Here is a 16,630-nt window from a genome sequence, read left to right on the forward strand (position 1 = left end):
CACGCTCTTTTTTATTTAGTTTTTAACTAAGACCTGGTTTTAGAGAAAACTGCTGCAAAGCAAAACTGGTTTGTCATAGATTTCTGCCAGCTCGGATTTATAGGTAGGTTTTTCTCACACTTATTTTTGTTTTAATTTTTAGAGTGACTTTCAATTAATTAAGGGAAATACCCGATTCACAATGGTACCTTTTAAACTTTTATTTTAACAATAAAGTGGAAGATAAATCGTTAATTTTTTCTTGTGTTAAGTGTTTAATTTCGACAATTTCCTGCATATATTTTTAAAGACGAAATTCCTCATATCTAATGCATTCTTGATCAGGCGAAGCTTTTAAGGGTACCGTTGTAAATCGGACATGCCAATCTATTCAGGGAGAGCCACTTGAACTAATTTTTTTTACAAAATACTGGGCAAAGATTTGAAAATGCTTTCTTAAAATTATTTTCTAAGAGTTTTTTTTAACTATTAGTTGAATTGTCCTGATTCTGTAATTTCTATCAAATAGTATTATCCATGGATGCATTCAAGGGGCTGTGAGCCCAGCGGACTCTAATAAAAAAATTGAGCCCAATCTTGTAGAGTTCTTTTTTACGTGGAGTATCAGTCCTAATTATCTGTGTTTTCAGAGTTAGTTCTTAACTGGCGGAAATAATTTTTAAATTGACCTGAATTTTAAACTTTTGGTTTTTAAGTTTTAGAAAATTTTTATTTTAGGGAAAATGTTTCGGTCGACTGATCTACCCTGGCTAGTACAGTTCTTCCTCATGTTCTACAACGATAAACCAGGTTAGTAGTGCTAGTAGTTAAGAAGGTTTTTAGCAGTGCTTATGATCCATTAAATTTTGATGTGGATCCGGATCCGGATGCTGGTCCGCACTGGGAAAAAAAATGGATCAGGATACGAATCCAAGTTATTTCTTTAAGATTTACTATATTTTTAAAAACAAAAATAATTTTCAAATTTTTTGTTTTATTTTTTTCTTTTATTTTAATCCTAAAACTTAATTAACCATTCAGTAATGAGGAATTTTTTATAATCTCTCTTTTTTCAAAAGTTCAGATTCGGGTTTTAGGAGTAAAAAAGTTTTTTTTGCAGTTTTTGGTTGATATTTTGGATCCGGATCCGTGGATCCGCATATTTTTGCTGATCCGGATCCGTATCCATATCTGGATCCAGATCTAGTTATGAATATTTCTTTGTCCAAAAGTTTCTTTTGCTGTTTTCGTTTTTTTCTGACAGCAAGTGTTTTGCTATTACATGATTAGAAAGGTGTGTTTTGAGAGTAAAAATTTTTTTATGTTTTGGTTGAACTTTCGGCACTTGGATCTAGACAGGGGTGTATATATTTTCTTGAAAAATAATTCCCCCCCTTTTTGGAAATCTTTTTTTTAGGGGTATAAATAGGTTTTTAGGTAATAAGTATAAAAAGGGGTAATAAAGCTTGCATTTGATATTTACATATTAAATTTTTTCGCAAACCTTCAAGATCATTAACCTTCCACCCTCTCTTTTTTTTTAAATGCACACCCCTGAAATCTTTGATGTTCTAGATCCAATGAATTCGGATCCTAAGCAATGATGTAATGTAAGGGGGGGGGGTATTTTGGAACGAAAGAGATAGAGAGAAAAAAATCTGAAGACTTATTATATATTTTCCCAAGCTCGTATGACATAAGTTAAAGTTTTGTGTTAAATTACGTCTTTTATTTTAAAAATGGAATTTTTTTATTTAGTTGACTGGCTGCTTGTGAATATTCTTCAGACCAAAGTCTGTAAACTTGATCAGGAAAATTCAGCTTGAAATGATTAGTCACAAAGTAAATAAGATTTTTCAGTAATGGTTGTAAAAATATATTTTATTTATAACTAGCAGAAGGCCTCGGCGTTGCCCGTGGACAAAAAAAATCAAAAATTGTTAAGCCTTTGTCAACCCCAGGCTACCCATGGGTATCAACAAAAAAATCAGCTCATTTGGTTCAGCCGTTTGGCCGGCTATAGTGAACATGTATACTTACACATTTTTACTTCTTTTTCAAAGAGCAAATTATCTTGGTACACTTGTGTGATTTTCGTTTAATATTGTAAAATATTTTTATTTAAAAATGTCACAAATACATTGTAACGATTAGATAATCTTTAAAGTCTCACTGAAGTCACTTCTGGTTTGAAGAATAGAAGTATTACATCCCTGAAAGTCTCATTTAATTTGATTTTACTAGAAAGTTTTATTTGTACTCACTACTTCGTAAAATAGTCAATTACAGGTGAATTTGATCTATTTTTAATTATTTAAGTTTTTAGAGTTTTAATCAATGCGTTATCTTGAGTTATTATTACCTTTGATTAATCTTGGCCCGATATTGGTTTTTGACAAAGCTGATCCTCTGTCCCCAGGATAATAAGAAGTGTAAGAAAGAAGAAGAAAAACTATGGATTCATTACAAACCTTCACTTTTCCAGCATATTGGAACCCATTCATCTCTCAAGGTATATCTATATAATTTAAAGGTGTAATCTCTGTTTTTGCCCTAGGCCCTTTTTGACACTATTACCTTTAATTTTTCCAACCTTTTAAGGAATAGTAATTCAAAGGTAATTTTGTAAAAACAATTTTTTTATGCATAGAAAAAAAAATATAAAATAGCCCATAACTTTTTTGGAACTACAAGCTACAGATTTAAAAATTATATTTTTATAAAGCCCTTAAAAAATGGATGTAGTAACATGTGTCACATCTTAATATTTGTCAATTTAATCAAATTTTTTTTTACATTTTTCCGACATTTTTTTGGCATTTTTTTAAAAATTAGCTGTCTAAATTTTTTTTCTAGGGAATTGGTAGTACTTCCCCCCCGTCCCTCAAGCTTTACAGAGATTCAGGCCCCCCCAGCCTTTAAAGGGTTAATTCAGGAACCCTTTAAACGATTTGCCCTAAATTTTGAATGATTGGGGAACTCAGTAGAACCACTGGAACGTTATTTGTTTTGTTTTATGATTTTAAATTGAGTAGGTTCAGTTTATAGGGAAACTTAGTTTCCAGGCAAAACTGGGTTTCCAGGCTGGCACGAAATATCAATTCTAATGAGATTGTTGCGCTGATTGTAATTTTGCCTTTGTTAAGAGCGAAAACAATCGTTTAATTTACTTTTCTTTAAAAGATACAATGTCATTAGTGAATTATACAATAAGTATACTTTCACATTGCATTTAAATTCTCCGACCTCCCTTGGAAAATGTCCCAGTTAAATCTTAGATGTTTCGTTGTGTTACGGGTGTAAGTATTATGTAATGATTGGAATGTTTAGAAAATTGATATTTTCTTTTAAATATTTGATTTGAGTTCTTAATAGTAGCACAAAAGCTGTATGATTGCCCCCCCCCCTCCTTCTGTATTCCTACCCGAAATAAAACATAAATTCATTTATTTTTATTTTTAAAATTAGCCAAAGTATGATTGAAGGATGGACAAGGAATGGAAGATCAAGAAGAAAGAATGAAAAACAAGAAATGTAGAAGTCTCATAATGTTTCCATCTGATATCCTATAGATCTTTTAAAATATTGTAAAATTTGATTAAAATAAATGATTAAGGTTAAAAATATGAATTATTTAGAATTTTTTAAAGTTTAGTCCAATCAGATGCATACAATCAGACCAATTTGCCTAGGAATTTAATTTTCGTGATATGAGTTAACACACCCCGCTTAGCATTTGTAAGCAAAGCTAAGAACACTCCTGTGGTTCAAATCAGTTACCCAATTAAAAATATCAAGGTTCTTCACTGTTTCACTGTTTCTCCCCTGTTTTTAATACTGTATTTTTTAAAGGGTAAAGTTCAGAAGTTGAAGGATCGACAATTTGGACGAGTACAGCTGTTTACGCCACATAAGAATCCGCCAGCAAAAATAGGTAATTATTTATATAGTTTTGGGTCTCACCCTCATCATCTAATGTTGATGATAGGTTAGTTCATCTAATTGTTGACGACAAGAAAGATGGTTGCTTATGGTCTATTATTGATTTGTTGATTAATTGATTATTTGATTTTAGAATCTCCAATCAAACATTACAAACACTACAGTATTGAGCGGGCATACAAGGGTGATACTTTCTTCTGGGGTTTAGTACCTCAACCCGGGGATCAGATAATCTTCCAATTCCAGGTAATATATGTTGTCACAGAGTCATGATTCTTTCATTAATTTATGAATTGAGAGATTGATTGATTGCTTGGTTGAGGCATTTGAGGATTACATTTATCGATTTTTTGATAAACCATTGAATCAATCTAATGATGGAATGATGGATGTAATGAACTGATGGATTAATGTATGGACTGATATATTAATCAATTTATGGGATTATTGCTCAAATGATTGATTACTGAAAAAAGTTTCGATTACGTATTTTAACATTTTTTAACTCTGATTTGATTAATGTAATGATTGTTTAGCCGCCTTTAGAACTTGAATCCTTCAAGTTTGTCACAGGAAATCTGGAGCATCCTTCCGATAGGTATTTTTAAATCTCTTTTTTCCATTTGTTATCTATATCAATGATGATTCTCGTTTTTGTAGTTATATNATTTATAGATATTGTATGAGAGATTCATTTAAATATTTACGAACACTCACCTTTTAAATATAATCCGCCATATTTCTTTCTTAAATTAATTTTATGTGCGAACACTCCCTTTAAACATAATTTTCATCATCTCTTATTCTCTCTTTCCTTCTAATCAACTTTAACGTCCTTGAAATTTATCTTTGTTGTCATCTTAAACATACTTTTCATACTTTCCATCCATCTGCATTCTCTCCTTCCGTCTAATCATCAATAAAGTCCTCGAATTTGTCTTTGTAATTTCAAACATCCTCTTCATCCTTTTCATCCTCTTCTTCCTTCTAATTATCTTACACGTCCTCTTTGTCCTCAACTCTATAATCTGTGTAACCCAGTATTTAGAAAATTCCTTCAGATGTATTTTTATCCATAATTATATTTGATCATATCATATTTTCTGATACGTAAAATTGTAATAAGTTGCCATTTATATATGTTAAATCCCCTTTACTCTTATGAGTGTTATGCACACTGAGAATGAAGCTTCCCACTTGATAATTTGATTCTTTTTGAGAATCGAGTTTCAAATATGTTTTTTGGATAGATGTTTGAAATTTAAAAGGATATATGTGACTTACTAATCGTCCAATAATCGAATTTAGATTCTTTTGCATGGAAAATACCTAGTTTATGAAGAAAAGAAACGGTCAATGAAATTTTTTCAAGAAAAAAACATTTTCAAGTCGTTTTTAAAAGTGTCTGGCCTCTGACCCAGTTGAACTCCAATATTTCAGTCTCTTCCCAAGATCATGGGAAGATTCCCCACCCTTATTATGGGGGGTGGGGGGGGGGGAATATTACTTACACACTCCTGAGAAAGTATTAAATTCCGGCCGTCAATGTTGTTCGTATCCTGGTAATGCATGTACTGTAACCAGGGGCGTATACAGGGATTTTTTAAGGGGAGCTTTCCAGTGGGCCCAGCACCTAAAGCCCCTATTCTTGTGTACGCCCCTCCTTGTAACAATCAATGTGATAATTATTCTTTGTACTTATTAACATAAATGATTTACGTATAAATCGGAGCAAAGACGATGCAATAATTTGGTTCTCCGTATTTTGTTTTGTGTAATTTCTCCAACATGTGCATTTCCCGCGCTTTTTCCATATCAATCAGAAATTTTCAATTCCAATGAATACATATTTTTTCAGTCGATAATACAGGGTTACCCACAAAGGATGAGACTTCAGAGACGATTGTACGGAATTTAAATGGTCTGTTTTCTCATATTCATGATTCCCTTCAACTGTTAACTTGTTTCTTTCTTTGCCAAATCATTAAATATGCCATTAGATTACTGTAGTTAAGGCCGAATATTTAATTTAACCTTGGGATCGTCACATTTTAAGAGTGTGTGGTCGTCTTTACAGTCACTTTCTTTGTGGGTAACCCTGTATAATCCTCGTGTTTATAAATAATGAATTGCATATATTTTAAATATTTATATATTAAATCCTTTTTTTTGTTTCTTCTGAACCTTTTCTCCTGATTTTGTAAGCGAAAGTTGAGTAAAGATGTTCTAACAGTAATAATTTCTGCATAATATTTAGGGATATTGGCACTAGTACATACTAAGATACTGATAAGGACTGGGAGTGTACTTCCAAATGACCCTCGGTTCTCAGCTAGTAATGCCCGATTCACAACGGTACACTTTAATTAAATAGACATCAATGTTTATAATTTAGAATACTGATTATTTTCAATAGGGGTTTCTCTGCAAAAGTAACTTGCGCATTTCTACTGCAGGAAAAAGACAATATCTTCAGAACTTCTGGTCAGATAAAGATCTAAGGGTAGCGTTGTGAATCGGGCATTGCCATTTTATGAAGGGTCATTACAAATTACACTAACAGTCTCTTTAATACTATTTTATTCAGTTTACAAAGTCTAATAAAGTATTAAATTAAATTAAATTTTTATTTAATATTGGTTATAACATCAAAAAAAAAATTGATTTTGAATTTAAGTAAAACTAGACATTAAGTGTTTATATTGTAAAACCTCCATTTTCATTTATTTACGAGTCTAATTATTTCCCTTAATTAATATTTGTTGTGTTTATATTAAAGGACTGTAAGTGTGATTACAAGTGACCCTCCATGCCAAGAAAACCATGCTTAAATCGCAACGGCACCCTTGAAACCTTTATCTGATCAAATTAGAGTAGATATGGTCTTTTTCAGTGATAAAAGCGTTTAATTCTGATAATGCAAACATGATTTCCTGCGGTAGATATGCGCAAGTCTCTTTTGTAAAGTGACCACAGTTGACAATAATCAGTTTTCAAAATTAAAGACATTGATATTTCAAATCAGATAAGTTTTTAAGGATACCGTTGTTAGGCGGGCAGTGCCATATTTGCATGAAGGTTCACTTGAAATTACGCTTACAGTCTCTTTAAGATTGCTAATTTTTTATACTTGTTCAATGTTTTTGAACTCAGTTTTGCCATGATTGTAATTTGGGATTGTCAATCATTAATGATAATCAAATGTGTAAAATCATAATCTAAATACTTAATATAGAATTTTGTATGTTAAAGACTATTATTGTGGTGTAAATTGTCTATGTGATAATAATCAACTAAATGTTTAGAATAAATTATTCAGCTATTAGACGATTGTTTTTATCTTTTTAACCTACGGGTCCCATTCTTTACTTCTGTGTCATTGATCTTTGAAATAATTGCGGCATTCATTCGTCAACTTTTACACTTTTTAACAAAAATTAATCTGTTACAGTTACCGACCGACTCTTTTAGACTTGGGAGTCTTAAATGTACAGTTTTTCATTTGCTTGTCTTTAAATCTTGAAGACACAAGCCTTCGTTTTGAAAAACAAGACGTACAACCACATTAAAATACATATTGACATTTATTATTATTTCCCAAGAGCTCTGATCTCAATGTTGTATCTAAATTACAATTGTTCGAGAATAATCATGGAGGATCGCTTGTTCGATGAACTCCTATATACCAGAGAAACATGTAGTTGCAAATATGAATATATTTCAAACTTATAAAATACAGTTTTAGCAATGATAATTAATAATAATTAAGAATTGTCTTGTGTTATTAATAGTAACAAGTAACTTACTAAAAGGGCGTGTCTTGGTGATCAAGGAGTGATTTAAGATCTCAGGTAAGTTTAAAAAATTGATTTGTTACTTCTGAAATAAAACCCTGGTTGTTTAAGTGGAAATTTGTTGTATATTGTTGTATATTCTAATTTGTATATATGTTTCAAATGTTGCCGAAGTGTTGCATTTTCCTTAACATTGCTGCTTACTTTACTTTTCTCAAGATTACTTGTAAATGTGCCATATGTGGTCTGCATTTCATTCCTTCCATATGTTTTGCATTCCTTTTTTTGTTCTCTTTTTAATGCCTTTTTACGTTCTCTTTTGCATGCTTTTTGCGTTTTTCGTTTCTCTCGCCTTACGGATGAAGTTGATAGGGAGGTTAAACCAAGAGCCAGTGCCATGGTAGGATTAGTTGATTGAATCTTTCTCTCCTTAGTCTGAAAATATATTGATTAAAAAGGCATAAACTGCTGAAAGAAAATCTCAAGGATTGCAAACAAGATCCTAGCCACATACATTTTACTGAATGGGGATTTTTTCATTTGGCGTACCGTCCCGCTTTGCCCTCTATAGTCTGTACATGTACTGTACAGCTTACAGGTTCAAAGTCGGGTCAGTACTAAAAATTATCGGGAGTTTCCAGCATATATAGCAGGTGTAGAATTTTGAAGAATTACACTCCTGAATGATTTTCAAAAAATTAGGCACCTGCAGCTGGTGTATTGGTGTAAACTGCCCCAAAATCAAAATTAGGGTTATATGTAATTTTTTCCGTGCGTTTGTGCGTTTTCTTCAAAACTTTTCCTTAATTTTTCAAAATCGTGCATCCAGGGGCGGATACAGGATTTAAGTGAGGGGGGGGGAAAGNAAACCTGTAAATGATTTGAACAAAGAAAGTTTTGTGGGGGGGGGGATAAAAAACTTTTAATATTTTCCCCCGGGGGTTTTTAAATATATGAATTATTTATTCAAACTCATGAAATTACTTTTTATTGCAGATTAATCCAATTGAGCAAAAAATCAAATTTTCTTTAATTTGAAAAACTAGCTAATTTGTGACACCTGTTTAGGTTTAGATTGAAACTTCCACTTGGTAACATCAATATCAGTTCTCCAGTAACTCTGCACCTTCACTTCAGTTCTGAATTTAAAAAAAAAAATATCTGTTGTAACTTTTTTAAATTTTTTCTGTTTTAAGTCATTACACTTAATGCGATAACTATTAAGTATATGATTTGAAAAATGCAAAAAAATTATTTATAAATGCAGTATGTAGTTATAATGTAAAATGTGTTCTTGCCTGTAAGTTTCCATATTTCGCCTTTGTGATTCTAAAGCTTGAACTTGGAACCTTAAAATTTCTATGATCACTATATCAGAGCAGAAAGTTAGGTATACATTTGCAAATTATGAATGTAATTGAAATGAATAAATTTAAAACCATGGGACTGCGACACCCTATAACAAGGCCCCAAAAAGTTGCACTTCTTTTTAAAATTGATCATTTAAGATTTAAAAATGAGCGTTACATACCTTCGGCAGCGTTGTCCTTTCTCCACTGACATCTTCTTCTGTGTCATCATGTCAATTGGTAATGTTATCTGCAGTGGTAGACTCTTAAGAACTCTGGCCCTTTTATAATATGGCTCCTAGACAAGCTGAGTAATAAAACATTACTTAAGCTGTTTCCATACAATTTATTTACCTGAATAGTCTTGATGACCTGGAGACCTTGATTCATGGATTGTGTAAAAGATCTGTTTATGTATTTTCTTTCATTGATCACTAAACTACTCAGTAATTCATTTACTCTCCACACAGGTTCATCAGTATTTCTAATTCTACTGTGAGCTTTGTCACTTACTTTACATCTAGTAATTCCTTTCCCTGTGCATCCATCCACAGCATACATTTTTAATCTTTCTGTTTCTTTGCTTTCTGTAGCTAAGCTTTCTCCTCCTGTTTCTTGTTCCTCTTTCTCCCCTATCCAAACTTCCTCTTTCTCTTCCTCTACTTCCTTAATCCAATATTCCTCGTCCCGTCCCACCATTTCCTCAATCCAATGTTTCTCTTCCTGATCCCACTCTATCCAATCCAAAGCAGGAGAAGGGTTCTCTTGTTTTCTGTTCCATTTCCCCCTCCATGCTCCTTCCAATACTCCTGTTTCTTTCCCTACTCTGACATATCTTGCTCTTGCCTTCCCATAGCAGACTCTATACAATCTTTCAATTCCTATCACACTCTCCTCTTCCTGGTCTTTGTACCAATCTTCCTCTTCAGGCTCCTCCTTCATCCATTCCTCCTCCTCCCATTTCTCTATCTTATTTTCCTCTTGCTGCCCCTCACCGTTTAATCCTGTTTCCTTGCCCTGTTCCTCCGACAAATCTTTCTTTTTCCATTCCTTTAGTTCGTCTTTTCTTAGGTATCTTTTATCTATGATATCTCTGCCTTTTGCTTCAACTCTTTTAACTCCTTCAAAACACTTTGCTTTCATGCTTTTCATTATTCCAATTTCATTTTCTTTTCCTTCATCACTTTTCTTCTGACCACTCTCATTCTCAATTCTCCAATGCTTCTTTTCAGTTTCACTTTGCTTTCCAATTTCATTACCTTTTCCTCCATCACTTTTCTTCTCACAACTCTCATTCTCAACTCTCCAATGTTTCTTTTCATTTTCACTTTGCTTTCCACTCATTCTTTCTTTCTTCGACGTTACTATACACTATACAATATACAATATACATACACTGTGAATATACACTATACAATATACTACATACACTGTGACTATACACTATACAATATACAATATACATACACTGTGAATATACACTATACAAGATACTACATACATAAACTGTGACTATACATTATACAATATACAATATACATACACAATATACAACATACATACACTGTGAATATACAATATACAATATACATACACTGTGACTATACACTATACAATATACAACATACATATACTGTGAATATAAAATATACAATATACAATATATTCGTACACTGTGACTATACATTATACAGTATACAATGTACATACACTGTGACTATACATTATTCAATATACAATGTACATACACTGTGACTATACATTATACAATATACAATATACATACACTGTGACTATAAATCACACAATATACAATATACATACACTGTGACTATACATTACACAGTATACAATGTACATACACTGTGACTATACATTATACAATATACAACGTACATACACTGTGACTATACATTATAAAATATACAATATGCATACACTGTGTCTATACACTATACAATATTCAACATACATACACTGTGACTATACTCTATACAATATACAATATACAATATACATACACTGTGACTATACATCACACAATATACAATATACATACACTGTGACTATACATTATACAGAATACAATGTACATACAATGTGACTATACATTATACAATATACAATGTACATACACTGTGACTATACATAATACAATATACAATATACATACACTGTGTCTATACACTATACAATATTCAACATACATACACTGTTACTATACACTATACAATATACAATATACATACACTGTGACTATACATCACACAATATACAATATACATACACTGTGACTATACACTATACAATATACAGTGTACATACACTGTGACTATACACTATACAATTTACAATATACATACACTGTGACTATACATTATACAATATACAATGTACATACACTGTGACTATACAATATACAATATACAATGTACATACACTGTGACTATACACTATACAACATACGATGAACATACACTGTGACTATACATTATACAATATACAACATACATACACTGTGACTATACACTATACAATATACAATATACATACACTGTGACTATACACTATACAATAAACAATATAAATACACTGTGACTATACACTATACAATATACAATTTACATACACTGTGTCTATACACTATACAATATACAATATACATACACTGTGACTATACACTATACAATATACAATATACAATATACATACACTGTGACTATACACTATACAATATACAATATACAATATACATACACTGTGAATATACACTATGCAAAAGTAACGAATATCTCTTGTTTAAAAGAAACACTGAAGAAATTACCAGAAATTAACACTTTTCCGAGTCAGAAAAACGACGAAATTTCCACATTTTTGATCAGACCGTTGTAAATCAGGCAATGCCTGTTCAGGAATCTGATCTATAAACCTTTTGATCTAGGAGTAATCTGTTCTAATGAGAATTTAATCTAATTTTTTGCATGGAGGATCACTTAATGTACTGTACAGTCCCTTAAGAAGTGTCACGAAGCCCAAGGGCCCTACTTTAACGCCTTTAATTTCCTACTGACATTAATCCATGGAATTCATGCGGCATTTCACCGGAACAAATTGTATTAGTATATTCCCATTAAACATTTACCGACGGACTCTTTTAGTCTTGGGAGTCTGAAATGTATAGTTTGCTTATCTTTAAAATTGACGTAGATTTAAAGAAATTTGAACGTTTATCCAATTTTCTAAATCATTAAGACACAAGCCCCCGTTTTGAAAAACAAGACGTACAACTAATTTAAATGCGCACATTGACATTTATTATTATTTCCCAAGAGCTCTGATCTCAATGTTGTATCTAAATTACTATTGTTCGAGAATAATCATGGAGGATCGCTTGTTCGATGAACTACTATATACCAGAGAAACATGTAGTTGCAAATATGAATATATTTCAAACTTATAAAATACAGTTTTAGAAATGATAATAATAATTAAGCATTGTCTATCAGAAAAAATATCTTTAAATAACGAATCAAAAACAAATATTTTCTCTCGGGTCAAAAATTTAAGAAGTGCAAGGAATGCAAATGTTAATACTAAACAATTTTGAAAGAAGCCGAGTTTTTTTCTATATCTTGGCAACCTGATGGTGTAAATCTTAAATATTTCAAACTTAAACTATTTGATCAAAGTGGATTCTTATTTTGAAATATTAAAGGTCTACTACATTGGGAGGAAAAGAAAGAAAAAGTTTGTGGCAAAAACTCAGATTTGTGTGGAAGTCCAGAAACCAATATAGCATGTATTTCATCTTAATTATTCACATTGATCTCCTTCCATAAAGGGACTGTAAGCGTAATTGCAAGTGATTCTCAAAGAAAAGATGCAAATGCCTGATTTACAACGGTACGATGTAAAGCTTTGTCGGATCAAGTACGAAAAAGATATCAACATTTTTGTTCCTTTAAAAGCTGTCAATTTGTTATCCGACAAATGTTCTCAGAAAAAAAAGTTTTCTGAAAAAAAGTTCTCAATTTGGGTACTAAAACGGTCCTTAAAATAAGAAATCTCTGAAAATAAAGTCCTACCATCTAAGACTTTTGTTCTAGGACTTTTGTTCTGCTTCCAGTATGAATTTATACAAAAAAGTCTCCGGAAAAAAATCCTTTTATAGTGGAAAATGCAGGGGGACAAAGGATCTTTACAACCATGGAAAAAAGGGACTTGATAGTAAAAACATCCTTAGCTATATTCAATAAACAATGCATAGAAGAAAAATGATGGGTCACTTGATTTTAAGTTTAAAGTCCCTAAAAACCCTGACCTTTTCAAATATACAAAAATATCTTCAAAGTGTCTCCGCCAAAAAACCAGGGTTTTTGAAAATTTGGTGGACTGTCCCAAAAAGCGTTCAATTCGAAATAAAGAATTTTTCTAAAATTTTTTTTAATAACAAATAATCGGAAAATATGTAACATGCATAATTTCAAATTGGAATCATCAATCTTTAACAATTTTTAAAGAACAATTTAAAATGTGGAATAAAAACAATTATAAAATAAATAGGTTTGGAAACACTGCCCAGTATCTTTTACTGACTTTGCGTAACAAAGATGTATTGTATTTATTTCCTAGCTGACCCTTTTCCCAGTTTTCTTCTTTAAAACCCATAGTTTTAAACAGAACTGTAGAATTTCTTGAAAACTAGAGTGAGCAGAGTTTTTATGTTATTTCTTGGAACCGGATAATTATAGAACTTCATTAAATTAAAAACATTGCAAAACAAAGTTTTCCAGAAATCTACAAATTTAGAAGGAACTAATCCCCTGCGCCCCCCCCCCCCTACAAGTTAATGAGCAGTGTCCAAACTAAAACAAGCGCAGTGGCTTCCTCAAGAATAGGGTTGCTAATCGTTTACAAAAACGATCAAAAAAACGATAGTTTTTCGTTTCGTTCTTCTTTTTTTTCTAAAAGCGATCGTTTCGTTTTTAGAAAAAACTATCTTTTTTAAAACGAACCAATCGTCTTGATATTTCAAAAAACTAAAAGCTATCGTTTAAAAAAAAATTCGCTAAAGAATCTGAGTTTTTCTGAAAATTTATTCCAATTTTTTTTTTAGCAAGATAAGGTAATGAATATTTGAAAGAAAGAAAAGAAAGAACCTGCATGTTTTCTGACCGCTGTTTTTTCGTAATTTGCGCCAAACCTGAAGTATTGCACAAAACGTAAATATTTACGCAAAACATGATATTTTTAAGTAAATTGATCAACATCAACAGAATCAAACAACAAAAGATCTATTTCAAAAATTGACATATGCTACTCTCAATTGGTTACTTTTAGTTATATGCAAAAAAAGTACAATTTTCTTGATAACAAATTTCTATAATTTACACCTTAAATCAATCTTTAAATGAGAATTTGTTAGGCAAAATAGCGCAAATAGAAGTTCCATAGAAATTTTCGTTGAACCAAATTCGCCAAATTGAACGAACGAAATTCGTTCATTTTCGTTCAACATTTTCGCGGATTTCGATGTATTCTCGACCTTTCTTCAGCGAAATTTTCGTTCAATTTTGGTCCGTTAAAAATCGAAATTTTTCCATTTCACATCAACAAGAGTGTATTTTTGCGAATAAAATAAGATTTTGCAGGAAAGGTCGAAATTTTCGAACGTATATTGCGAATTTCGTAAAAATTTCGATCGACTTTTGCGAAAATAAACAAAAATTTTCGTTTTCGTTCACATTTTCGTTGGCTGAACGAAATTTTCTTGAAAGAGATTGAACAAAATTTGAAAACCCAACGTAAAACAGAATTATGCAAAAGTGGAATAACGCAATTTTACACGAAATTAAGCTTGCGAATTGATTGCGCAAAGTGCCATTATTTCGCGCCAATGTAACGCAACGAAAGCACAAATTTGCGCTTTCTTTCGCTAAAATTTTGCGAGTAGAAACCCTAGTCTTAAAACATTTTATTTCGGACTAAATAAATTATAAAGAAACGGAACACTCGCCACAAATTCTATTTTTCTAATCTCAATTTCTTTGCAGCCAGTGGCCGACTTAAAAAAAATTGAGCGGCGGTTTAAATTATAGCCGCGGCTTAAATATGGTTGGTTCCACTAAAAATTGTATCAAATGTTTCAAGATTTAAGCCGGCGCTTAATTTAAACCGGGGTTTGGCAGATTTAAACCGCGGCTCAAATTCTTTAAATTCCATCTCAGTTCTCATAGACCTTTGATATTTCAAACTATAAATTCTGTTATTTTTAAAGGCCCAAGTTTGAAATATCAACGGTTTACACAATCGGGTTGTGAAGTGATAATTAGAAAATTAGAAAATTAGAATTTATTGTTCAGTTCCTTTGATGCGGTAGACCTTTTTCTAGTCGTCCAGCCGCGAAGAAAAATGAACAAATGGCCTTTTTATATCTTTTCGCGCACTTGTTATATCATTCTATATTTTAACTTTAAGCATTCAATTTTAAGCTCAAATTATATTTTGACATAAAAATGTAGCAAACACATGCATGTATTTTTGAAAAAACAATAATATTGTTTAAACCGGTGGTTCTTAAAATAAGTATATCTAATTAAAGGTCTGTTGAAGGTTATGAAGGTGCATATGCATTGTGGACAGGCCAAGTTTTAAATGCGATCTCATCTTTGAAAACTTCAGGAGTTTTTAGTTTATTTATTAAGGTTATCAGAGGTGTAATACAATTTTAAAAAGTAAGTCATGAAAATATAAAAAAATCCATTTTTGACAACCGTTAAACCTTTTAGATTGTACTAAAAATCAGAGCGCTATAAGTAAAAACAAACTTGCCTTTTTATGATTGAACAAGATGAATTCGGTTTTTTTTTATCAAATACCATTTGTATGTATAGTCTTTAATTTAAAGTTTAAAAGTAATTAAACTTTAGGATACCTTTGAGTATTTGATCCAATTTTACGTAAAATATTGTTCATATGAAAAAAAAATTTTACGTAAAAACAGTGATTATATTGAGGAGAAATAGAGAGTAGAGAGAGCAAGGGGAGGTATATAAATTCTACTGGAAGAGAATAATCTGAGGAGTCCCATCTCTTTCTTCAACACTGCAGTAGTCTTCTTCAACGCTTCGCACCTCTCTTTCATAAACATCAGTAGACTTCTTCATGGACGCTTTGCATCGATTTTTTTATAAACATCAGTAGACTTCTTGGACGCTTTGTATCTCTTTTTCATAAACATCAGTAGACTTCTTGGACGCTTTGCATCTTTTTTTTTCATAAATATCAGTAGACTTCTTGGACGCTTTGCATCGATTTTTTTATAAACATCAGGAGACTTCTTGGACACTTTGTATCTATTTTTCATAAACATCAGTAGACTTCTTTGACGCTTTGCATCTTTTTTTCATAAACATTAGTAGACTTCTTGGACACTTTGCACCTTTTTTTCATAAACATAAGTAGACTTCTTGGACACTTTGCATCTTTTTTTCATAAACATAAGTAGACTTCTTGGACGCTTTGCATCTTTTTTTCATAAACATCAGTAGACTTCTTGGACACTTT

General features: G+C 31.6%; 2 protein-coding genes across 2 annotated transcripts; one reads left to right on the plus strand and one right to left on the minus strand.

Moving 5' to 3' along the window:
* The first annotated feature begins 14 nt into the window (after positions 1-14).
* On the plus strand, positions 15-4,553 carry LOC111700435 (alpha-1,3-mannosyl-glycoprotein 4-beta-N-acetylglucosaminyltransferase B). The gene is made up of 7 exons (XM_023471338.1): positions 15-103; positions 718-789; positions 1,738-1,790; positions 2,399-2,491; positions 3,832-3,913; positions 4,055-4,167; positions 4,458-4,553. Exons 2-7 carry the CDS (start codon positions 723-725, stop codon positions 4,527-4,529), a joined length of 480 nt encoding a protein of 159 aa, XP_023327106.1. The 5' UTR covers positions 15-103; positions 718-722; the 3' UTR covers positions 4,530-4,553.
* Positions 4,554-8,715: 4,162 nt separating this feature from the next.
* Positions 8,716-10,422, minus strand: LOC111700433 (cilia- and flagella-associated protein 251). The gene is made up of 4 exons (XM_023471335.1): positions 9,419-10,422; positions 9,247-9,362; positions 9,014-9,064; positions 8,716-8,854 (listed from the first exon to the last, which is right to left on the minus strand). The coding sequence occupies exons 1-4, from the start codon at positions 10,406-10,408 to the stop codon at positions 8,758-8,760; spliced, it is 1,254 nt and encodes a 417-aa protein (XP_023327103.1). The 5' UTR covers positions 10,409-10,422; the 3' UTR covers positions 8,716-8,757.
* Positions 10,423-16,630: the final 6,208 nt, after the last annotated feature.

Source organism: Eurytemora carolleeae, unplaced genomic scaffold (assembly GCF_000591075.1).
Source record: "Eurytemora carolleeae unplaced genomic scaffold, Eaff_2.0 scaffold382, whole genome shotgun sequence".
Taxonomy (NCBI): Eukaryota; Metazoa; Arthropoda; class Copepoda; order Calanoida; family Temoridae; genus Eurytemora; species Eurytemora carolleeae.